This window comes from Balaenoptera acutorostrata, chromosome 1 (assembly GCF_949987535.1).
Source record: "Balaenoptera acutorostrata chromosome 1, mBalAcu1.1, whole genome shotgun sequence".
Classification (NCBI taxonomy): Eukaryota; Metazoa; Chordata; class Mammalia; order Artiodactyla; family Balaenopteridae; genus Balaenoptera; species Balaenoptera acutorostrata.
The window spans coordinates 36,505,013-36,527,882 of NC_080064.1; the positions used below are offsets into that span (position 1 = coordinate 36,505,013).

Consider the following 22,870-nt stretch of genomic DNA (forward strand, 5'->3'; position numbering starts at 1 on the left):
GCCCTGAAGCCGAAAGGTGCTTGGAGTCAGGGCGGTGTGGATGGTTCGCACTCCAAAACCACCTACCAGGGCTGTGGGTTGGGCTTCACGAGCCGGCACCGCCCTGGAATGGGCGGGGGCGGGGCCTTCTGGTGGCGGGGCTTGGGGTAGCGGGCCCCGTTTCCCGGGTGACGGTCGCGCGGAAGAGGTGGGGCTAGGGCCCCAGTCCCGCGGCCTGGCTCCTGGTCCCCGGCCCCGGAGAGTCGGCCAGTAGCTGGGTAGAAGAGACAGCGCCAGAGATCGGCGGCTCTGGACCGGCCAACTCTAGCCGTGGGGACGGGCGGCAGAACGGGGTGGGGCTGGGGAGAGGCCGGCCCGAGAGACAGGCTGGGGGCGTGGCCTGTGAGACCAGGAAGGGGCGGGGCGTGCCCGGCACCGGGAGACCCGTGGTCTCCCAGTAACCCAGCTCTCCGATCAGCTGTCCGGCAGTCCGAGCGTGCGGCCGCGCGTTGCGGGGCGGCGGTGCGGGCAGGCCATGCGTGGGGACTCCCCGCCGCTGTGGGAGCTGGTGGAAGAGCACGTTCCGCTCCCGGAGCGGCCCGAAGTGAAGAGGATTCTCGGGGAGACGACGGTGGACCTGAGCCTGGAGCTGCGGGCAGAGGTGGGGCGTGGGAAGGTGGGCCCCACTCCAGGCCTATCCCACGACTTGGGCGATTTCCTCACCTCCTCCGGGTCCCTGGCTCTGCCCGGTAACTTTCGAGCTCTTGTCGGATCTCACTGTCCTCCCAGCCCTCTCCAGTTTAACTCTGCCCTGCCTCTCACTCCCCTAGCTCCCCTTCCTCCCCTTACTTCCCCCCGCAGTCGCAAGGTGTCCCAGCTCTCCTTGCAGGTGGTGATGCTACGATCACTTCTCCGAGAGGCTCGATCCTTCCAAGCCCCTAGTTCGCGCCGCACCTCTGACCTCTCCTCCCTTCTGGCACCACCGCCCCTCCTCAGAGACCTCGTGCGCCAGGAACTGCGGCAGCTGCTCCAAGGTCTCCGCCGGAAGGCCATCTGTGAGGGCAGGTTGGAGCCTCAGACCTGGGGCTGGGCCCTGTCCCCAGAACTCAGATGGGCTAGCCCTGAAACTGACAAGGGGCCAGGGTCACCTTTCCTGTGGTTCCCTGGAAGGAGCCCCTGAGTGTCCCCCGTGTGCACCTTCTGCAGGGACCAGACCCAGGCTTGGGTCCAGTATAGCCCAGGGGTCCTGCGCTTTGCCTTGGAGGAGCCCAGGCATGATTTGCCAGAGCAGGGGATATTCCGCCTGAGAGCTGGTGAGCCCAGGTATAGTGGTAGGAAAGGAGGGGTCTGTTCCCGCTTGGCAGAGGCCCCAGCCAACTGGCGGGTCCCACCTGCCGGCATGGAGGAGCTCCTGGTCTGGGACTGGACACTTCTACAGCCACTTGTTGTAGGGATCAGCACATGAGGGCTGCAGAAGCCCAGGAGACATGTACCAAGCCTGGAAGCTTGGTTTGATCTGGGTCTTAGAGCATGAGGAACAGACTTCCAGACAGATAAAAAGAGAAGAGCTTTGCAGGAAGAGGGAGCACTACACGCAGACATGGGTGGAAGGAAAGTCTTCATCCAGTGGTCAGTTGTTCCTCCGGCCTGGAGAACAGGTGCAAGGGCTGTGCTAGAGAGGGCTGGGGACTGCACGAGATAAATGAGCAGCAGTGTGTTCATCACTGAATGGCAGCAACTTAGTTCTCACACATCCTTAGGAAGTGGGTGATGTCCCCATTCTGCGGATAAGGAAACTAAAGCTCAGAAAGGATGATGGATTTGTCCAATCTCACACACAGTGAAGGGTGGCAGAGCCCATTTGCAAACCCAAGCTCCAGAACTCCTCCTGTTAGTACCATCTTATGTTGCCTTTGTGAGAAAACACACAAAATTGTCTAGGAGAAATGGCATTTGTGTCCTGAAGGCCTGGGGTGAAGCAACATGGGAGAGTGATGTTGACTTCATCTGCCAGCAGCTGTCACAGGGATCTCAGCGTCATCAAGGACCAACTGAACGTGTCCCACGTTGACCAGGTTGCCGGATACCTGCGGTGAGGCCCCTGAGTGTGTGCAGTGGGGGTCGAGACAGGGAGGGTGGGACGGGGGATGGATCCTGACGTACTGGGACTATGAGGAAGGAGGAGGGAGGCAGCATACCTGATGGGGAGACCCAGGAGAGTAGGGCAGGTTGCTGGTGAGGTTGCTGCCAGGAAGTAGCCAAGTAGGGATGCCAGCAGGGGCCTTGGCCTGAGGAGTTTTATCCTGGGGTGTGGGAGAGAGATGGACCACAGAGGAGTCTTCTGAACAGGGGAAGGGCTGTGATCTGGGGGAGAATGGAGGCAGGAGGACTTGCAGGCCCAGTACTGTCGTGCAGAAGAGAGAATGGGGCCCCCCAGCGTGGGCGCTGGGAGGCGGGCAAGGAGAGGACACATCCTGCCTAGGAAGAGGCTGGCGGGGCTGCAAGGCTGTGCTGGGATTGCACTAGGGCAGCAGAGGGAGAGGTGGGCTGAGAAAGGAGGGCCTAGAGGGAACTCCTGGTAAGGCTGGAGGCTGGGTCTATGTGGAGGGCTCTGCTGTGACCCGGGCCTGCAGCACTGCTGCCGGTGCCGCACTCCCCCATGTCCCAGGGCCCTCCTGGAGGAGGAGTGTCGCAAGTTGAAGAGGAAGATTGCCATCCTGCAGGTGAGCAGCAGCCCTGGGCCTCCCCACCCCCAGAGCCTTTCTGCTGAGCCTCGACACACCTGTCTCTCACCTGGTGTGTGAGATCCACATACATGTGTGTCTGTGTGTGCCAAGATTGTGTGAGTCCTGTGTCCATTTCTCCTGTATGCACACTTCTCGTACATGTGAATCCAGATTCTGGTTGAGTCCCTAAGTCCAAGGTTAGCACTTTTAGATTACCTGCTGGATTTGCCCCTGGTCTTTTGCCTCCTTCTCTTCCCCATGTCTGGGTTCGGGCCTGCCACTACCTTGCCAAGCTCAGCTTTTCAGGGAGGCTGGTGTTCCTCTCAGGAGTGTCCTCAGGTGGCTGGGCTGAGGAGGCTGCATGGGGTGGTTCCTGGGCCCCACCTTGGGTATCTTGGCCTCTGCATCCCGCCCCGCCCTGCCCCGCCCCTGCCGTAAGGCTGGGCACTGAGCCAGCTCTCCCTGCAGCGCCGCCTGGAAGAGGAGTATACAGGGGCCCCTTGGCCCTCTGAGGCAAGCCTAGAGCCCACCCTGGCAGGTGAGGACCCTGAACAGGCCCCAGAGCACCCAGCCTCCCGTCCCCATCCCGCTCTTGTACACACACCCTGGAACTGCTGAGCGCTGTGTCTCAGCTAGACCTCTCTCCAGAGCTAAAGGAGCAGAAGGCAGCCATGCAACAGGAGCTGCGGGCACCTCCGAGGCCTTCCTGTGTCTCCCCTGGTCACAGGTAAACCAGAGCAGGTGGACAGCTGGACGGGGTGGGCTAAGCGCAGGCCACGGCCCCCTCACAGCCACTCCCTCCTGTTCAGGCTGCGGCCCCTGGAGTCCTCCAGCCAGGGCCTCGGACCACTGCCTTGCCTCCGTGGGGCTGCTGGAGTTTGGGCCAGGCCTCTCCAGTGCCACCTGCCCTCTCCTCCTCTGGAGCGCTGCCCCAAACCTCAAGGCCTGGCCGCCACCTGCCGCTGGGGACGGAAGCTTCGGTGCAGCCCCAGAAAAAGGCCAGCTTCCACTCCGATGTCCAGTGTGGCGCCCCAGGCCCCAACCTGAAGGGCTGGTCAGGAAGGAGACTTCCGCTTCTGCTGGAACTCGCCCTGTCTGCTGCTGACACCTCTCAGCTGCCATGGCCCAGCCCACTTCAGATCTAGTCTTGGATGAGCCCTCATCAGGATTCCAAGGCTGTCTGTCTCTCTGGCCCTCACCCTACCCCCTCGCCTGGTCCTTGGTGTCTGGTCCTGACCATCACAGCCTTTCGCCTTTCTCTTCCCAGGCATCCCTCAAAGGTCTGGCAGGAAGAGGTCTCATCCCAGCCCTGACTCTCGTCCCCATGGGGGACCCAAACAAAGCACAGCAGCAGCGCAGAGACAGGAATAGAAATTTCATTAAAATCTATGGACTTTAAAATCCTAGTGGTGCACGGATGGGCAGGGTTGGGCGGCGCACCGTTATTGCTACAGAGGATTAGAGGCGGCTCTTCCGGGGTTGTCACTGCACAGAGGGGCACAGAGGACGGACAAAGGGATACTGCAGGGCTTGGGGGAAGGAGCTCTGGCTCCAGAGAGGGGGTGGGGCACGCCGGCTGGGACCATTTGGCACGTGAACAAGGGCAGCCCATTTTGGGAAGACTGGGCCTTTAGCCTGGCAGAGGGAGGGCAAGGGGGTGTCATGTAGGGTCCCCTTCCCCAGGGCTCTGGGCTCAAACCTCCTGCTGAACATCACCCCACCCCTATCCCCCAGAAACGAGTTCTTTGGGCAGGCTGTTGGGTCATGGGCTTCTGCTGGCTGGCCCTACAGCCAGTAATGGGAGGCGGCGCAGAGACCCCAGAGCAGCTGAGTGAGGTGCAGGCAGGCCTGGAAGACAGACTGGGCCCGAGGCCAAGGGCAAGGGGGTGGCAACCACAGATAATACAATTTTTACAAAAATAATTACACAGACAAACAGGGCTGGGGTTACAGCCTGACGTAACACTGCACAGCCCCCTAGCCCCTTACCCTGCCTCCAGGTAGGAAGATCCAAATCTGCCTGGGCAGAGGCTGGGGTCTGCTCTGGGGGCAGGAACACTGGTCAGGAGGCTGAAGGCTCGGGGAGGGGGACAGGTAGGGGGCCCACCCAGAACCTTAGCTCAGGGCAACGTGTGGGGGCATCAGAGGCCACATAAAGTCCAGCTGCCTCCGGGGACCTGGCCTGAGACCCCTCCAAAGTGCTTTGGGCCCCCCAGCAACCCTCCCATCACTCACGCCCCCCAGCTGCCATCTTGGCATCCAAAGGACTTGTAAACACTAGGGACACGAGCACGAATGACCACGCTAGCAGTGGTGGCCAAGGTGACAGGAGCCGCCCTGGTCAGGGCGTGGAGGGGCAGGCGGTGACACCTGTCCACCGCCTCCCCAGTCTCTGTGGCGGGAGCACGGGGCGGGGGTGGGGCACTCCCCCGGCAGTTGTGCTCATATCCGGGAGTCCTGCAGACGGCTGGAGCCGTTACTGCCCACCGTGGGGATCTGGGCCTTGTCTGGGTGCAGCGGCTGGACCTCAAGCCCGTCTTCAGGAGAGGGTGGAATGGTGAGGGCATAGCGCCCCGTTCGGTGCTCCAGGAGGGCGGGCCCCCAGTCTCTGCTTGGCTTGGTTGCATTTTTCAGACGCTGCAGGAGAGGTAGGCATGGTTGGGGGCGGGGTGGGCATGGTCATCAGAAGGGAGCCCTGAAGCCCCGTCCATCCACCCCCTCCTGTTTCACCTGGCTGCCCCCTGCCCCCACCCCTCACCTGGAGGAGGGTATCCCCATCTGTGCGGCAGAGCTGGTACAGGGCGTAGAGTGGAATGCAAATGACAGAGGACAGAGCCATGAGGAAGCCGATGGCCACAGCCCAGCCTGGATACTGGTAGTGGTTGTAGGTAATTGGCTGGTACTGGATCACCGTGAAGATGAGAATGAACTGCAGAGAGTGGGGGACGGGAGTGGGCGTGAGTCCTGCCCAGCCCCACCCAGGCCTCAGGCCTCCTATCCGCACCCTCTCCCTCCCTCTCCAGTTTCCCAAACTAGAAAGAGGCATTTTGGGGAGGGCAGGGGTGACGTCAGTGTTTGGGTAGTGGAAGAAGCTGGTGGAACCAGGGGTCCAGGGTATGATGGGCAGGTGGCCACGGTGGAAGGGGAGAGGTCTGTCTTCTGCATAATCCTGAACCAGCCAGGGAGCCATTCAGCTGCCGTGGCCCTTGGAAGTCAGTTCTGCTCAAAGACTCGCAATGGCCCTGCATTGCCTGCTGAGGTAAGGCCAAATCCTTGGCCTTTAGGGCCTTCTCCACCTCACATCAAGACCTTGGCTTATCTTTCTGGCCTTACTGTCTCAGTGTCTCTGCTACACCCAGCGTTTCCCACCTTTCATACTATGGAGGATCCTCTTTTGCATCTTCCTCTGTCAAACCCTCTGCAAATGCCACCTCCTTCAAGAAGCCTCCACTGATTTCCAGTCTCCTCTTCCTGAAAGGGCTTTAGTGGCATTTTCCATCTACTAAGCATTTTATGGGTGTTTCCCCCAGACCTGGGAGCTCCTGGGATTGCATCAGCTCTGGGTCTCCAGTGCCCAGCACGGTGCCTGGCACAATCTCGTGTGCTAATCTGAACTGACTTATGCAAGGAGGTGGGAGTAATGGGGGAGAGGAAAGGGCAAAGTCCTGCCAGTCTGTGGCTGTGGAGACAGTGACAGACAGCCTGGGGAGGCTCCAAAGGCTAGAAATCATGAGTGTCAGGCTGGGGATGCTCTCGGGAACTGCTTTGGAAAGAGATGAGGGACATGGGAAATAAAGCCTGGGGTTCCAGCAACGAAAAAACTAAAGTTAGCAGAAAGATGGGCAGGTGGCTCATGGGCCACCCAGAGGAGCTGGGGCAGTGGGTGCCACTTGCCAGGAGGGCTCAGCATCCACCCTGAGCCCTCATCTGTGTCCTGGAGCTCAGGCCCCTCCAGCCTTCTGGGTGACCAAATTCTAGAAGGCAAGACCCATATCCATTGAGGGGTGGGTGGGCCCTTCTGGGACGCTGCACACAGAGGAGCTTAGAGCAAGTTTTCTGAATGGAATTAGATCCTGATCTAAGCTGTGGATAAATTCTTTAAAAAAAATTTTTTTTTGAGTTTTTGGCCACACCCCACAGCATGTGGGATCTTACTTCCCTGACCAGGGATCGATCCCACACCTCCTGCCTTGGAAGGCAGAGTCTTAACCACTGGACTGCTGGGGAAGTCCCAATAAATTCTTTATTTGAGCTGATAGAAGGATGGAGTTTGTCAAAAAAGACCTTTTCAGCAATATAAAGAAGTAAAGCCCCCAAAGAAAACCAACAGCCCAGAAACACATGTCCACAGAGCCTGACATCCTCACCTGAAGGTAACTCCAGCCTGGCTTTCTGGGCACAGAGAGGGCGCTGCCGCCTTTGACTCAATCTCGCGGAGACACTGGACCCAGGGCCCTTCCTGCCTCCTGCCCTGCCTGGGCGGTGCCCTGGGTCTCCAAACAGGGCGGCAGCCTCCTGGGAGCCGTGGAGGATGAGCTCCCCTGGGGCAGGTCCTGGGCCAAAGCCACAACCCTCAAGGGCACTGCGCTTGGCTGGCATCTACCCTCCCCTCCTCCCACCACTTACAGGAGACTTCCGTCGCTCCTGTTTCAAAGCTGGGCCAGTGGCCAGAGCTGGTGCCTGCGCCAGGCTTGGGAAGATCCCACAACCCATGTGACGGAGGCCTCAGCCCTCAGGGGCCTTTTATTCAGAAACATGAGCCAAAGTGGAAATCCGGTGCTGACCTCTCTGTGGCACACAGGAGCTGGCATGATGGGGGCATGACTCCGGACACTGCCCTGGCCACTGGGCTGACCCCTCTGTCACTCAGAGATGGCCCTGCCTCTTCTCTGTGGAGGGACCATTACACTAGCAAATCCCTTTTGCCCCCCACTTCTCACCCTGAGCATAAAGGAGCAAAATCAGAGGGTTTTTAGTCCATAGACCACCCCTCCTCCTGCACTTCTTTCTAGTGTAGCACGGGCCCAGCACACAGGCTCCAGATCAGACTACCTGCTTTGCATGAGGGCTCTGCCTCTTAGAAGCTGTGTAACCTTGGATCAATTACTTAATATTTCGGTGCCTCAGTTTCCTCATCTGTAAAGTGGAGATAATAACGATACCTTGGAGAGTTGTATCACATGACTTGATATATGGTTCCTGGCCACGGTGGGAGTTCCCTCCACCATTTCAGCTCCCTGATGGGAGTTTCCCAGGTGTTGAATACTGGTGGAAACCCAGAATTCCCCCTTCCAAGCCGGCCCACTCCAGTGCCTGGAAGGCTTACGAGGGTGTCCCGGATCCTGAGCTGACATCTGACTTGTACAACCTGCTTCTGGAACATGCATTCACACCACATACCCTGAGTACTCCGAGCACCTCGGCTATCATGGACTGGAGACAGGAGCTCTGCGAGGCTGACGGAGGCTGACACCAGTGTCAATCGTGGTTCCCGAGGCTCCTCTGGGAATGCCAGGCGGGAACACCAGGGAGGGAGGGCCGGCTCTCAGCTGCTGCCAGCCTGCTTTCCTCTTCCGAAGCTGGGCATTGTCTTCAAATACAGGGCCCTGTGCTCCCTTCCTAACCCAAGGCCAGGGCCTGGGTGGTTCTGAGTCTCCACACACCTGTCTGACTCTACGCAACCTTGCTCGGACTCCCAGTGGCCAGATTTGTGGGTGTGGAGCCTCCATGGGGAGCTCTGGCCAGATGGATGGGCTCTTGCTCTCCCTTTGCTGGTTCCCAAGAGAAGGACGCTTGCCACAGGGCAGCAGGGGAGGGACCACTGACGAACTTACAAAGATGATAGCTGGAGAGACGAAGCGCCAGCAGATCTGGAAGAAGAGGGGCGGTGGGAATCCCAGCATCATCTGGATGTCCTGGAAGTAGTTGTGGTGCCCTGGAGAGAGGGAGGTCAGCAGGCCCGCAGGACAGCGTGGGCAGGCCCAGGGCCGGGACACAGGAGGCCATGTAAGGTTGGGCACTTACCATAAATGTACATGATGGACACACACATGATGCAGGAGATGACGACCAAAGAGAAGCTGGCCGCGTAGTTGTCCATCAGCAGCAGCCAGTAGATGCCTGCCTGCGGGCCAGTGGGCAGCTGAGTCCAGGGTGCCCGAGGCTACACTCCCCCCTTGTTAACCCCCATACCCTGGCAACTCCGGCCCAGCCTTTCCCTCGGTTCTTACCTGGCTGGTGAGGGGGATGCCCAGCAGGAAGCCAGCCACAGCCACGCCCAAGGTCACGTAAGTCTTTTTCTGCAGGATCCACTCATTCCCTACCTCATCCACAATGGCCGTGACCAGCGTCTCTAGGAGGCAGAACTGCAGGATACAGCCATCAGAGCAGGGGCCTGACCTCCGCCCCGGCCTCCTCCCTCCCCAAGCCACAGGCCCATGTCCTGCACCTCGTACCTGAGTGCCCAGCCCCAGCAAGATGAGCATGAAGAAGAAGAGCAGGGACCAGAGCGGAGAGATGGGTAGCAGGGTAAGGGCCTCAGGGTATGCCACGAAGGCCAGGCCAGGGCCGTGGTCTGCCACGCGGGACACGTCCACACCCAGGTGATTGGCCATGAAGCCCAGGATGGAGAAGATGACAAAGCCGGCATAGACGCTGGTGGCACAGTTAGTGATGCTGATGATGACACTGTCCCTGATGGGGAGGAAAGCAGGTAGAGTCAGGACACGCAGCTTAGTTCCCCCTGCCCGATTTGGGCCAAGAGGCTTGGAGACAGAGAAAGTTCTAGGAACAAAGGTGCCCCCAATCTCTTTTCTGGTCTGCTCTGGGCCTCTTTAAGTGGGCCTGAGGCTCTTGAGTCCTCACAGACCCCTGGGGCATCACTGTCTTCACCTCTTCTCTCTTCTGCCAAAGCTCTGCAATGACTGGACCCGGACCCAGCGTTGCCAGGATCTCAAGGCCGTGAGTGGAAGGGAGGGCCCTGGTGGGCCAGGAGGCTGCACGGGATCTGGTGGGTCTGGGGAAGCGGAGGTCAGGCTGCAGAGGGGGTAGGAACTGGGGGCAGCCCCAGGGCTGGAAGGGAGAGTCTCACCGGTAACAGTTGTTGTGGAACTTGTTGTAGGAAGCCATGGTGATGAGGCCGCCCCACGCGCAGCCCAGCGAGTAGAAGATCTGGGAGGCGGCATCCCCCCAGACCTGCGGGAGGGATGGGCCGGTGAGGAGCTGTGGTCAGAGGCTGGCACCTCTCTGCCTCTCCCCGTCCCTCTAGGTCCCCCTCCGTCCACAGCCCACCTTGGCCTCCAGGATCTTGTCCCACTGTGGGGTCAGGTAGTACATGATGCCCATGAAGGCTCCTTCCAGGGTCACGCCACGGATGAACAGGATGGTCAGCACCACATAGGGAAATGTGGCCGTAAAGTACACCACCTGGGTGCGAGAGCGGCCCCGCTGACTCCTTCGGGCTCTTCCTGCCCCCTCAACCACCACTGGTCCTCTGGTCCCTCTTCCCCTCCCATATCCTTTCATCACTCCCCCACCCACCCCTCCACACAAAACCCAGGTAGGGGAGGCAGGATACCTCTGGGTGGGCACAGATCCTGCAGGGGGAGGGGTACTTACTTTCCCTGAAGACTTGACCCCTCGGATGAGGCAGAGGAAGACGACCACCCAGGAGACACCCAGGCAGCCAAGGAGGGGCAGTCGCACCTCCCCGAAGTTTCCGATGTCATCTGACAGCTTCAGCACATAGAGCCTGGAAAGGGGATACTTTGTCACTGATGGCCAGCCCCACCACCCAGCAACAAACTCCCAAGGCCAGGGCCCAGCCTGGCAGCTCCCTCCTTTCTCACGAAGTCCCAGCAGCTGGCTCATGTGAGATGGGAGCATCTGTGAGGTGCAAGCCCCGGCAGGCCCAGCCCCCTCTGCCTGCTGCCTCTCCCAGGACCCTCAAGGGCACCTGCAGGCCACACCCTGGTCCTGGGCCAGCCTCTTCAGCCCCTGGGTGTGGAGGTCTCCCTCTCCCTGCTCAGACCCAGCCCAGGCCCTTGCTTGTGTGTTTCTCCCTTCAGGAATGCCCTCTCCTCCAGACTAGACACACCCTATCTGGCGTCACCTCCTCCAGGAAGCCTTCTGTGATCTTTTCACCCACACTAGTCCTCCAGCTCTGATGAACAGAGGGAGGCAGTGGAGGACTGAGTAAAGATGGAGGCTCCGGAGCACGCAGGCCCAGACTTGAACCTATGTATGTGTGGCTCTATCTGGCGCCCTGTGCCATGCCAGCTGTGCTCTTTCAATCAACTGGACGTTTATGTGCCAGGCCCTTGCTAGATGCTGGGCATATAGACCTGGATCAGGCATTGCCAGGAGGAGTGTCTCAACCCCATGGAGAGGAGCACACTGGAAGTCTTCCTGGAAGAGGTGAAGCTTGAGCCAAAGTTTGAGGGATGGGGAGGAGGTGGGTGAAGAGGAGTGGAAGTGTATGCCAGGCTGAGGGAATAGCACGCAGCAGGACAGGGGTCAGGAACCAGCACAGCCCCGCCTGGGCATGTCAGTAGCTCAGGAAGGCTGGAGGAGAAGGGGGAAGGGAATAGAGAAGGATGAAGATAGGAAGGGACCAGACCAAGAGAAGCTGCGAAGTCAAGGCTGAGAAGTTTGGATTTTATTCTGAGAACAATGAGAAGCTTCTGGAGGGTTTTTAAAAGAGCACTCTCAGGGTCTCTCTCCTTGGCTCAAAACCTTGCAGCAGCTCCCATATCTCGCCATGGAAAAACCAAAGTCCTTACGGTGGCTACAGAGCCCTACATGATCCATTACCCCCTAACTGCCATCTCTCAGATCTTCTCTCCTCCTGCTCTCCCCCTTGCTCACTGCTCCAGCTGCACTGGGCTCCTTGCTGTTCCTTAAATGTGCCGGGCATGCTCCCACCTTTGCACATGCTATTCCCTATTTGGAGTACCCTTTCCCCAAATCTCCACATGTCCACATGGGTGTGAGACCTGTGCACGCACACAGGACCCCATGCTTAGAAGGGCCTTGTGCTTGGTTTAATGCCCTGCCATTGTCATCTTGAAATTCTTAATTCATTTGAATGAGGGGCCCCATCTTTCATTCTGCACTGGGCCCCACAAATTATGCAGCTGGGCTCGTCCACGTGGCTCCCGCCCTCTTTACTTCCTTCAAGTCTTCACTCAGGTGTCCTCTTTGCAAAGGGGCCTACTCTGGCACACCTGATTAAACCTGCCACCCTGGCCCCAGCCTGGCACACCTTACCGCCTTCTCTGCTGTATTTTCCTCCACAGCGCATCTCTTTCTATCACACTGTACATTCTACTATTTAGTTTGTCATCTGCCCTCTGAAGGCAGGGGTTTTTGTCTGTTTTGTTCACTGTTGTATCCCCCAGTGCTTAGCACAGTGCCTGGCACAGAGCAGTGCCCAATAAATATTTGTTGAATGCATGAGTGAATGCACATCATGGAAAATGGACTGAGAAGTATAAAGGGGAGAACCTGGAGGGGGACCGGCTTGGTTGCTGGAGTTGTCCAGGCTAGAAGTGATGAGCAAGAGACAAACTCTTGAGCCTCAGTTTCCTCATCTGTAAAATGGGCATCATAACACCAACCTAGGATAATTTGTAGAGAAATTTAGGTAAATACAGGCTCCTTTCTTTCAGCAAGGGTCTCTCAGCGTAGCTCATAGGCTATCCTCTAGTCTTAGCTATTTTTACTTATTTTTTTCCAAATCAGTTCTCAAACCTCATGACAACATGTTTAATACCTTGCGATGGGTTGTCACTCCGGCCCCTCACGGGACAATGTTGCCAGGCCTGGGACTTGGTGTTTGCTTGGTCAGCCTGCCTGGCTGTTAAGACTTGCAAACACCTTGTCCTGCCTCCTCTGCCTCAAATCTTCCCCCAGGCCGCCTTACACATTGTGACCTGCAGAGGGCGCTGTCCAACACCCCCCTCTCCTGTCCAACTCCCGCCACAGCGCTGGTTTGTCCAACGGGCCAGGCCCTGGGCTGGAATCTTTCCGGGCTCTGAGTCCATGGGGGAACCAAAGACAAAGGGATGGAGAGGTTTCCCCCAAGGAGAGGCTTCTGGACCCCTGCAGCTGTGCTTTCCAATCCTTTTCCCTTAGTGGCACGCAGAAAAAATATTTTTGGCCCATAAGGGCAAATCGACAAGGTCACTCAAAGTTGAAGGCAGCAGGGCTGGGGACTCTGGGCTGCCCAAGTGCCACTGGACTGGCACACTATTTAGGGTGCATCGTGTTGGGAGGCTCTGCCTTCCAGAATAGCCATCAGGTCCTACTGCTACAGCCGAGAGTTGCTTTACTTTAAGCAACAGCGTTCAAAGTAAAGAAACCATTTCTTGTTCAAAAGACTTTTTAAAAACTTTGCTAATTATATCTGTTAAGCTGGTAGTGCTTTATATTATCTTATATTGCAAGAGTCCAGCATATAACACGAGGGCTTAAAAAGTTTAGAAGGCTAGCCTGGGAATTAAATAATGAACTCTACCTTTCTTTTTATGGTACCATATTTAGTGTTTTGTTTTGGTTTTGGACTATGTGCTTTTGAGATCAAACAGCTAACCTTAAAACTTTTGGAACCCCACATATTTACAAGTTGGCTCTCGCATAACATCTCTGGACTTATTCTGCATTATTTTAAAATTTCCCCAACCAGGTGGTAAATGCCTTGAGAACAGGACACCCTAATCTATTTCACTGCATCTCCAGCAGTGGCTATCACTGTGCTTACTGAGCACCCATCACTGTTCCTAGTGATTTATGTTGCATCTTTATAACAACAAGAATGATGTTGTAACCACGCCCACTTAACGGATGAACAGCTGAGACTTAGAGTTTTGGTGACCTCCCAAGTACACGCAGCTGGTAAGTGGCAGAGCCAGGATTTGAGTGAGGTCTGTGTGGCTCTGGGGCTGCCATGAAGACACCGGGAGAGGGGTGCTGGGATCCAAGTCCCACTGGGTGTCAGGTGTCTGCTGGGGAGATGAGAGGGCATGTCCTGAGCTTAGGGCCTGCCTAGCAGGCGTTAGACCAGCACACAGAGGACTGTAAGACAAGATTGTGAAGGGGTGGTGAAGGAGGGGAAGACTGTGGGCCAAAGGGTGAGCAAGAGGCAGACGTGGGCTCAGAAATCTGCCCTGGGAGCTTCTCTTGCTTTAGAGGAGTCACTTAAGCTTTCTTTTGACTTGTTTGTTCACCTGTAAAATGGGAATATTTTATAAAACCTGCACCCACTACCTAACAGCATTGCTGTGGGGCTCAAATGAGATTGTGCAGCTTTTCAGAGGGGCGCTGGAGAGTGTGGACCAAGAATGCCTGTAGAGTATCATTGGCCTAATTCACACCAGGCACCAGGCACAGAGAGGCATGTATATCCTGACACAGCATTGCTGCCTAGTTCGTTAACCTCTGAGCATAAGCCTCTGAATCTGAAAAACAGGGATAATATCATATAAGAGAATATGCCTGGCACATAGTAGCTGCCCGAGAAATGGGGGTGCTTGCTCGCCTCACCTCCTTGCTGATGCCATCCGGGGCAGCCCTCTCAAGGGTCATTTCCCCAGTCTCTCCAGGAGGGGGCGGCAGGGAGCCATCCTTCAAGGAAGGAGTCCTGCCTGGGACAGCGGCTCCTTAGGCATGCCAGGCTCCAGCCCTGGCAGAGGAGTAGAGTTGAGCTGGCCACCCTGTGGACCTCCTGACCCATGGCTAGTTTTCTTTGAGGGAAATTCCCCTCTAGTTGCACTGGAGAAAATCTCGTGAGCTTTGCCCTGCAGTGGACCCACCCATCGGGGAATCCCTGGCAGACGGCCCTTGGGGTGAGAGCTTCTGGAGCATCTCCAGCGTATGGGCGGGGCCCTGTGCTTCTGGGAGCTTCCAGAAGGTTCACCCCCAGTCTAGATCAAGCTGCCCAGTCCACACCATGCCTCAAATCTAGCAGAATACCTAAATGGGCAGAGTCTGTTTCTTACTCCCCGCTCTGTCCCCACTCTGAGTGCAGTGCCTGGTACCTACTATGAGCTCAGGAAATGACCTGTCCAATGACTGAATGACTGAGTCTGCCAAGAGGTAAATTTGCCCACCCCTTACTGGGAGGCAACAGCTCTGTTGTCTCCACCACGAGCCTCAAGGGCAGTAACCACATCTTAACCATCTTTGAATGTCTATAGCCCAGCACAGAGGCTGGCACAGGGAAGCTGGGCCCTCAGGGTTTGAGCACTGGGCCTGGGCTTCGAGGATACTGACGTGCTAGGACTTCAAGTACCACTGGGGCCTCGGCCGCTCACCCACGGCTCTCCATCACATTGTGGAGAAAGCCTCCAACCCTCAGCCTGGCATGAAAAGCTCTGCACCTTATGATGCCTCTGGCCTCTTCTGTCCCAATACTCAGTGTCCCACCTGCCCCCCAACCCCAGCTCCAGTTTGCCACCTCCTGGCCTCGACTCACCTGCTCACATCTCTCCCAGTCCCTTCTACGTCTCCCTCCCTCCTCTGGGAAGCCTTCTTGATCAGCTCCTCCTGTACCCACCACACCCCTGCACATACCTGCACTGAGGCACCTGCCCCTAATAGCGGTAACTACCCATCTCCCCCCTGGACTGTGAACTCCTCAGGGCTGGGGCTCAGGGCCATGCATACCCCATGGGCACACAGGGCCCGGCAGGGTGGACGCCATAAATGTTCGCGGAATGAATGAATGAGGCCTACCCACCAGCCCACCAAGCCCTCTTCCCATGAGTTCCTCAACAGGACATGGGGCATTTCCTCCAGGATGTCCTGCTGTGCCCTCACACCCACCCAGCTGGGACAAGATGTTCCAAACACCTCCAGCAGCAGCTTCCCTTCAGCCAGCCCTGAGACTCCGTTCGCTGTCACCACGGAGCACAGTGGTGCCAGGCTATCTTTCCTAAGCACAGCTTGATGAGGACAGCCCTGGGCTCAGGAAACTTCCACGGCTTCTTCTGTTCCGCAGCATTAGGTCTGTGCTTCATTCTTGTAAGTTCTCCGAGAGGGCTGGTGCTCCCTCCTAGGCTACCTCACGGCCCGTGAGCTCCCCACACACCTGTCACTCTCATCACAACAGGTTCCCCTCAGGCTCAGGACCAGCCCCTGCTCAGCTGGGACCCAGGGCCTCCACTCGTGCTGTTCTTCTCGCCAGGAAGCCATCCCCCTTTTCCCTGACTCTCCTCTGCAGACTTGCCTGACTGCTGGAGCCCTCTCTCCCTCGCTGCCACTGCGTAAGTGTCAGCCTCTCCTGAACCAGGCTGTGAACTCCTTGTACCTCTTCCCGCACCTCTGGCCCGCTCCATTCCTGGTACCCTCCCGAGGCTGCAGACGGTTGCCTGATGGCCAAAGCGAGGGCTGAGTGTTGGCGCCAGGGGTCCCCCCCAGAAGCCCAGGTCCCTTGGGGGCCTCACCTCCAGTACTCCTCGCTGGGGCTGGTCCTCTGGAGGGTGTGGTTGAGCGCATGGGAGAGGTTGCCAGGCAGGGCGGGAGGCCGGGAGCCATTGGTGATGTTGGAAGCATCCAGCACGCCGGCGCAGTCGGGCGAGTTCCAGGGGTTACTGCAGTAGGCCCAGGGCAGCACGGGCGTCATGGACGAGAAGAAGTAGTAGAAGGCGATGCAGATGACCACGTTGTAGTAGATGCCGATGTACGTAGACACCACCATCATGCCGTAGCCCACACCTGGGGGAGGAGAGGGGCAGGAGCAGCCTCACACATCTAGCTGAAGGAGGCAAGGCTAATTCTGAAGGGCCTAAGAGGCAGGCTTTCATAGAGTGCCACAAAAGAGGCAGCTCAAGGCCTTGGCAGGGGCAAGCTGGGGGGCGAAGGGCCTTTGTGTACGCACGTGGTAGGAAGAGAGGGTGGAGGCCAAGTAAACATGGATCCCAGCATGTGTCCATGGCCTTGGCCATTGATGTGGGCCTCAGGTTAACACCAGTGTCCCATTGGGGTTGGCAGTGTTTATACAGATGGGTGAGTCACCATGGTCCCCAGAGGCCCGTGTGTGTGTGTGTGTGTGTGTGTGTGTGTGTGTGTGTGTGTGTGTGTGTGTGTGTGTGCACCCCACCCAGGCCTCACCTTTGAACATGGGGCTGATCCTCCAGACCCCCAGGCAGCCCTGACTTGCAAACTGGCCGAAGGAGAGCTCCATGAAGAAGAGTGGGATCCCACAGAAGATGAGCATGATGAAGTAGGGGAACATGAAGGCGCCTGGTGGGCAGGGAGAGGGATGGCTCAGGGCGGCTTTGGGGAAATCCCACCCTCTTCCTGCTCAGAACCGACAACAAAACCTTTGCAACTGGCTGGGCCCCCAGGAGGGTGTGCCACGCACTGGGCCGGAGCCTAAGTCTGAGGCACACTGCTCACCACCTGTCTTTGAACCTGACAGAGGCTCCCAGGAAGTCTGCTCTGAGTCAAACCCAGGGCCCAGAGCCACCATGTTTGGGTGGGATTTGATGGCTTGACCAAGCAATTTCACACACATTAGTCAATGAGATCCTCAAATATCCCTGAATCATTTGGGCGGGGGGCTGCTGAAACACAGGCAGTATAAAACAGGGAGACTTGGGAGTTTGGGTTGCTTTTTTCTACCTCTCCTCCCCTCGAGGGAGCAGGCTGCCAGGGTCCGGGGTGCTGCACCTTAGGTAAAGGGTACCTAAGCCAGGGATGGGGGCAAAGGAGATCAGGGCCAGAGGCCAGCCTGTCTGGAGTGTGTGCTGCGGAAGGGGTGGCTGGGCCCTGGGGGGTGGGCTCTATCCACGTGGGTGGTCCCTGCCCTGTGCCCGCTGGCTACCTCCCCCGTTGCGATAGCAGAGGTACGGGAAGCGCCAGACATTGCCCAGGCCCACGGCATAGCCCACGCTCGTCAGTACAAACTCGATCTGGTTGCCCCAGTTGCCTCGTTTGAGGTTCTGGTCCTTCTTGGTGGCCTCACTGGGCACAGCACCATTCTGCGGGAACAGGAGAGAAGCTACCATCAGCAAGGCATTTGCACGCGCGGTGCCTGACCCTTTGGGCCTCCCCCAGTGGGGACACCATGGACCCTCCAGGCCCCCACCCCACCCCGGGCTTCCCCTCTGCTGGCAGGAGCTGCAGGCAGGCCCGGCAGAGGACGGGAGAGGGAGGAGCGGCCGCCGGAGGGTGCCAAGCCGGCCTCCCTCACCAGCCCCCCCGCACACCGTGCCAGGGGCACCAGCCCACCTGAGCAGCTGCTACCGACATCTGAGAGGTGGGACACTGAGAGGGAGCTCGAGTTGAGGGCCCCCCAGCGCCAGCCCCTCCCAAGCCTCCCCTCTCCCCTTTGGGTGAGGATCTGGGAGCAGCTGAGCCTCATACCAAGCAGCCAAGCTGGGCTGGGCACAAAGGGGCCTGTGTCCAGACAGCCCCCCCAGCTGCGGCCACCACATCGCCAGGCTGAGCACGCTGCCCATGGCAGGCGGCGGCGGGGGAGGGGACCCGGACCCCTCCCCCAACTGAAGGCTTTTTCCGGGGGGCACACGGTGGGCAGGGCTGTAGGGTGGGGGAAGGGGGAAGCAACTGAGCTGGGCCAGACCTGGGGAGGGCATTCTGGGGCTCAGGATGGGAGGGCCAGGGGAGCCACCTATATTGCCCATGACGGGGGCGGGGGCCCTGGGGAAGCTGACCTGGGCTGGGGGATGCTGGCCATGAGTTGGGGGGAGGAGACCAGAGTTGTAGGCACCACGCCAGACTTGGAGGACAGACTCTGCTAGGGGAAACAGAGGGAGTGACTCTAGAAAAGGGTCTCTGAGCTGAGAAGAGGCGGGCTGAGGAAGACAGGCTGGTCAGGAGGGGCTGATGAGGGAGTTTGCCCCAAGGGAAGGCTGCCGGGCTGGCCTGGAGGAGCTGCGAGGCTGGATTGGGTGGTCTGAAGCCCCACTGAGGACCCTAACCCCACCGTTGGAACTAACCCAGTAAGTTCCTTTATAAGTGAGTGCACCCCTCCCCCATGCCCTGGCCTTTCCACCCCTTACCAGGTGAGCTGGAAATCGAGCCACCCTGAGCCAGAGCCTGAGGGGTCAGAGGTGTCTCACTAAGAGACAGGGACCCCAAGAGTCACCAACAGAGAAGCCCAGAGAGCCCTTGAGTGACGGAGACAGCCTCCCAGAGATGGGCTGTTCTCCTGAGAGAAATGGCCAGGCGTCCCTGGAGGACACCCAGGGTCAGAGACACAGCCGCATGGCCTCTGAGGGGCGGCACTGCAGTGACGCTGACCCTCAGCTTGAAACAGACATATTCAAGGACAATAGGCACGCCGGCCAATAAACAAACGGGCCTGGTGCTTTGACACGCTGTCGGACCCTGACACTGACCAACAGATGCAGAGGGGAGGAATGGCTTCCCTGGTCCTGCGCCCTCCGGAATGGCCCATTTAGGAAGGCAGGCACAGGAGGCCCCGGCACCCGGTGGTGGCCCCCCAGCCGTGCATCCCTTGCTCCCGCAATGGGTACATCTGGGGGGGTGCTCTGGGCTTGCACACCACGTGGGCACTATAGCACAGACACCCTTGTCCTGCACATCCAATCCAGCGTTGCCCGGAGAAGACACTGAGCCTTATACCATCCCGGAAGGTTTGGGGGCACAGTACCAGAAACCGCGGTGCTCCCTTCAAGGAGCACGCAGAGCCAACCGGCAGAGCCTGTGTACTTTCATTCATGCAGCCACGGAGGTTTACGAGCTCCTACTATGTGCCAGGCCCTGCACCAGGCTCGGGGAATTCAGCAGTGAACAAAACACACCCCTACCCACTCAGAGCTAGAAGTCCAGGAGGAAGTAAGCCATCAGTGAGATAAACACATAATTTTGATATGCAACTTCAATGTGCCCACAAAGGGGAATTTCTCAAGTCACAAGAGCATGGAAGGATGACAAGGGGCAGGGCTGGGGGCTGGGTGAGGTCACAGAAGGCCTCCCTGATGAAGGGGCTTGAAGGCCACCTTGGCTCTGGGAGTGGGCAGCTCCCAGTCCCAGTGTGACAGGTCCTTACAGAATCCTGCCTAAGCCTGTCACCACCTCCCAGGGCCTTTTTTTGGGACAGGCCTAGAAATACCTCAGGGTCAGGGGAGCATTTTTTCAGAGGGTGTGAGGCCTGCTTGGGGTAGTTTATCCATTCCCAAACAAATCCCAGCCAAATAGGGCTCCTATATGTTGATCCTACAATAACAGTTTTATTCTGTCCGAGGCTTGTTTACTTAGGGGCACAATGGGGGATTGTGGCAGCTGTGGAGTACATGGGTGGGGTCACGAAGCAGCGGTTACAGCTGTAAAAGAGACAACTGAGGGTCCAGGATGGCCTCATGGGCTGGGCAAGGGCAAAGCCTCTTGCAGAGACCGAGGTCCGCAAGGCCTGAAGTTCAAGGCCTCTCTCCTGGCCCCAGCCCTCTGACCAAGTGCAGCGGGACCAGACTTGGACCTCTGAGGTCTGCTGCTTCCCTGGCATGGAGGGGGTGGGGAGGGCGATGATGCCCCCAGCCGAGTGCCATGGGCAGTAGCTTGCCTGAGCCCTCAAGAGCCAGTGGTCACTCCATTCCAGAGCAGCACGCCCCTGAGCCTTGTGCTAACCAGTTCAGCGCTGCCGGCTGTGAGCTGGGGAGGCCAGAGCCTGGGGGACAGGGGCTTGGAACTGGGGATTGGGCTGCGGCGGGAAGTAACTGGCAACACTACGGGTCTGCTGTGCAGAAGGAGCTGAAATGACGCCCTGCAAGTGGTGTGAGGAGCTCGCGGCAGAAGCAGCACCATCTGCTGCTCCCCGGCCCTGCGGTGCCCCATTCAGGGACCGTGGATGGGGTGCTGCCGCGGGAGCCTGGTCCACAGCTTAGGCCTCTGACTTTTAATTCCAGTGCGAGCTATGCGCAGGCAGCCTGGCTGGTGAGGGCATAGCGCTCAACAAAGGACAGAAGAAGCCAACCTTCCTCCAAGTACACTGGAGGGAAGGGTCCCCCTGTAGGGGGGCGGGTGGTCCTAGGGGCTCTAGTTCCCTTCCTCCTCCAGCACTCCTCTGGGGACGCCCCTCCACTTCCTTCCCTGGCAGCGATGCCCAAGGCTGGTGAGCCTTTTTCAATGTTGCACAACTTTTTTTCTCCTTGCATAATTTTCCCCATTCTAAGCCTCCCATTTTCTTGATCTGCTAGGTGGACGGCGTGTCACTGATATTAACTGTCCCTGCAGAGGTTGTTGGCTCTGAGGTGCCCACGAAAGAATTTCTTTGTGCTCATGGTCTGACCCAGACTGGTGGCCTGTCTGCCTAACCCAGCTCGGCCCCGCCGACTGGCCGGGCTCCAGGCTGCTCCTGCCATCACCCACCTCCCACTGTCCGCCCCTCGCTGCTCTCCCTACCTCCCTCCGTCGCTCACACCTGGGTGGTGAATTAAACCATAGTGGCCTGGTGCCCCTCTGGGCTGCTCCCCTCCTCCTTGGGCTCCCTGGAGAGCCATCCCCCTCACCTCTGACTTGCCCGGTGAGCGATCTCCAGGGCAGGCACTGCCCTGCCCTGTCCTGTGCCCGAGCTTCCCCAGGCCAGGCAGGATGCAGGCTACGGGGTGTGCCTTCCATGGCTGTGTGGGTGGGCTGGCTGATCATCCTCCGTGACGCCTGCCATGCACAGACATACACATATAAAACCCTCCATGCCCCTTACCCTTAGAAGCAGTCGTTGACCTGTCTTGGGTTCACAACCTCCCACCCCTTTTCCTGCCTAGAGGGGTGAGCCACACCGAGCAGTCACTTATGTAAGTCCTTTCCATAGCCCTCTGCCCTCTACTTATTCACGGGTCTGGATGAACTCCTGGAATTAAGGCAGTTCAGCTCTGAGGGCAGAATCCAGATCTCCCTCTATACCTTGGGCTTGGCAGGGCGGGACCCTGCGCTGGGGGTTAGAAGCCTAGCATTCTAGAGCCTGCTCCCCCAGCAGCCCTGGGCAAGCCACTTCCACTCTCAGCATTCAGCGTCTGTACCTGTAAAATCAAGGGATAGACAGACAACCTCAACAGATCTCCTAATATTCTGTAGCTCTGCCCTGCCTGGAATTTGCTATTTCTGACTCTCTCCTGTATTTTCCATTAGTTCCCACTGGCTTTCTAAACAACTTAAAAAAAAAAAAAAGTTGTTATTGCTTTCTTTCTGATTATAAAAGCATTATAAGCTTATCATTAAAAATAATTGGAAACTACAGCAACGTGTAAAGAAACAATGCTGCAGAGCCCGCTCCCAGTGGCGGCCACCAGCACCACCGCAGGCGTGTCCCTTCCTTCTTCATGCTCAGACCCAGAGGCAGCCCAGGATTCTACCCTGGGCGACGGCTGTGCTCTGGCTCCCGACTCCTGCCCTCCGAGAGCGGTGTCCACGGGATATTTCTGTGAATTGTGAGCTCTGCTCTCGGTGGACGCTGAGGAATCCTGGAGCGGCCCGGGCAGGGCGGGCCCCACTAGGATCCAGCAGGCTTCTTGTCCAGGACTCTGCAGCCCCAGGGTTTGCTCAAGGGATGAAGTCCCATCCAAGACAAACTTTGTGGAGGAGAATGGGCAAGACCCTACATCCCAGACTGACCTTGAGCCAAATCCAGATCACTGGCAACTTTCTCTGAGTCCCAGTGGGGAATTCAGGCAGAACAGCCAGGACAGTAAACTGTGGCTGCCTCAGGAGACTCCGTGACCTCCTCACACCCCTTGGTTCTTGTTTCCCCAACTTCTCTCCCATCGGTCCAATCAATCCAGGAGCCAGGCTGGCCCTCAGGCAACATCTGCCCCGCAATGACAGAGCCTTCCATCTTTCATCTGGCTTCGCTCATCCAGACATGGGAAAGAGTCAAGGACCCAGGCTGGAGCAGCAGGACCGTGGGAAAATCTACCCCAGACCCGAGCAGGATGCAGGGGCTATTAGAGAGTGCCTCTGGCTTCAAGGAAAACCTCCGAGCACCTGTCGGGAGATCAGGCCCTCATATAGGAGGTGAGAGAGGCAAGGACATGCCCGGTGCTGTTTCGTGCCAGAGCCCTGATTGGCAGAGAGTGATCTGCCAATATTGTGGAGAGCAGACAGAAGATGCACCCCAGGCATGCCAAGCTCCACTCCAGGCTCTGGGAGAAGTGATAGGGCCATTGGGTGGGCTCTGCTTCTGCCCT

At 58.0% G+C, this 22,870-nt stretch overlaps 2 protein-coding genes across 23 annotated transcripts in view; one reads left to right on the top strand and one right to left on the bottom strand.

Annotated features, from left to right (window-relative positions):
* The first annotated feature begins 56 nt into the window (after positions 1-56).
* Positions 57-4,106, top strand: CCDC24 (coiled-coil domain containing 24). 17 transcript variants are annotated; one of them, XM_028163794.2, is made up of 8 exons: positions 57-640; positions 869-1,044; positions 1,186-1,302; positions 1,994-2,071; positions 2,648-2,702; positions 3,174-3,243; positions 3,354-3,431; positions 3,518-4,100. In XM_028163794.2, the coding sequence occupies exons 1-8, from the start codon at positions 515-517 to the stop codon at positions 3,808-3,810; spliced, it is 993 nt and encodes a 330-aa protein (XP_028019595.2). In that variant the 5' UTR covers positions 57-514; the 3' UTR covers positions 3,811-4,100. The 17 variants fall into 17 exon arrangements, 13 of the variants coding, with proteins under 13 accessions (XP_028019595.2, XP_028019576.2, XP_057405616.1 ...); XM_028163775.2 differs by having other exon boundaries at positions 118-1,044; positions 3,354-3,432; positions 3,515-3,703; positions 3,973-4,106; XM_057549633.1 differs by having other exon boundaries at positions 118-640; positions 976-1,034; positions 3,354-3,432; positions 3,515-4,095.
* The window catches only part of SLC6A9 (solute carrier family 6 member 9), a 31,612-nt gene continuing 12,813 nt past the window's right edge, over positions 4,072-22,870 (bottom strand). For 2 of the 6 annotated variants that reach the window (XM_057549578.1, XM_057549580.1), the window contains exons 3-14: positions 17,613-17,686; positions 16,815-16,946; positions 16,148-16,418; positions 10,323-10,455; positions 9,996-10,130; positions 9,796-9,899; positions 9,161-9,398; positions 8,936-9,070; positions 8,730-8,829; positions 8,540-8,640; positions 5,464-5,634; positions 4,072-5,342 (exon numbers count right to left, since the gene is read on the bottom strand). In XM_057549578.1, the coding sequence (XP_057405561.1) occupies positions 5,148-5,342; positions 5,464-5,634; positions 8,540-8,640; positions 8,730-8,829; positions 8,936-9,070; positions 9,161-9,398; positions 9,796-9,899; positions 9,996-10,130; positions 10,323-10,455; positions 16,148-16,418; positions 16,815-16,946; positions 17,613-17,685 (1,788 nt within the window). In that variant the 5' untranslated portion in view covers position 17,686 and the 3' untranslated portion in view covers positions 4,072-5,147. Of the gene's footprint in view, positions 5,343-5,463; positions 5,635-8,539; positions 8,641-8,729; positions 8,830-8,935; positions 9,071-9,160; positions 9,399-9,795; positions 9,900-9,995; positions 10,131-10,322; positions 10,456-16,147; positions 16,419-16,814; positions 16,947-17,529; positions 17,687-18,379; positions 18,463-22,870 lie in introns of all 6 variants that reach the window. The other 4 variants (XM_057549555.1, XM_057549561.1, XM_057549572.1 and 1 more) reach the window with 3 other exon arrangements.

Bases quoted from the DNA above. Each gene is read 5' to 3' on its own strand.
- CCDC24 (XM_028163770.2), top strand. From the start codon at position 515: ATGCGTGGGGACTCCCCGCCGCTGTGGGAGCTGGTGGAAGAGCACGTT. The intron at 2,703-3,173 runs GTGAGCAGCAGC...CTCTCCCTGCAG, and splicing joins GGAAGATTGCCATCCTGCAG to CGCCGCCTGGAAGAGGAGTA. The intron at 3,433-3,514 runs GTAAACCAGAGC...CCTCCTGTTCAG, and splicing joins TGTGTCTCCCCTGGTCACAG to GCTGCGGCCCCTGGAGTCCT.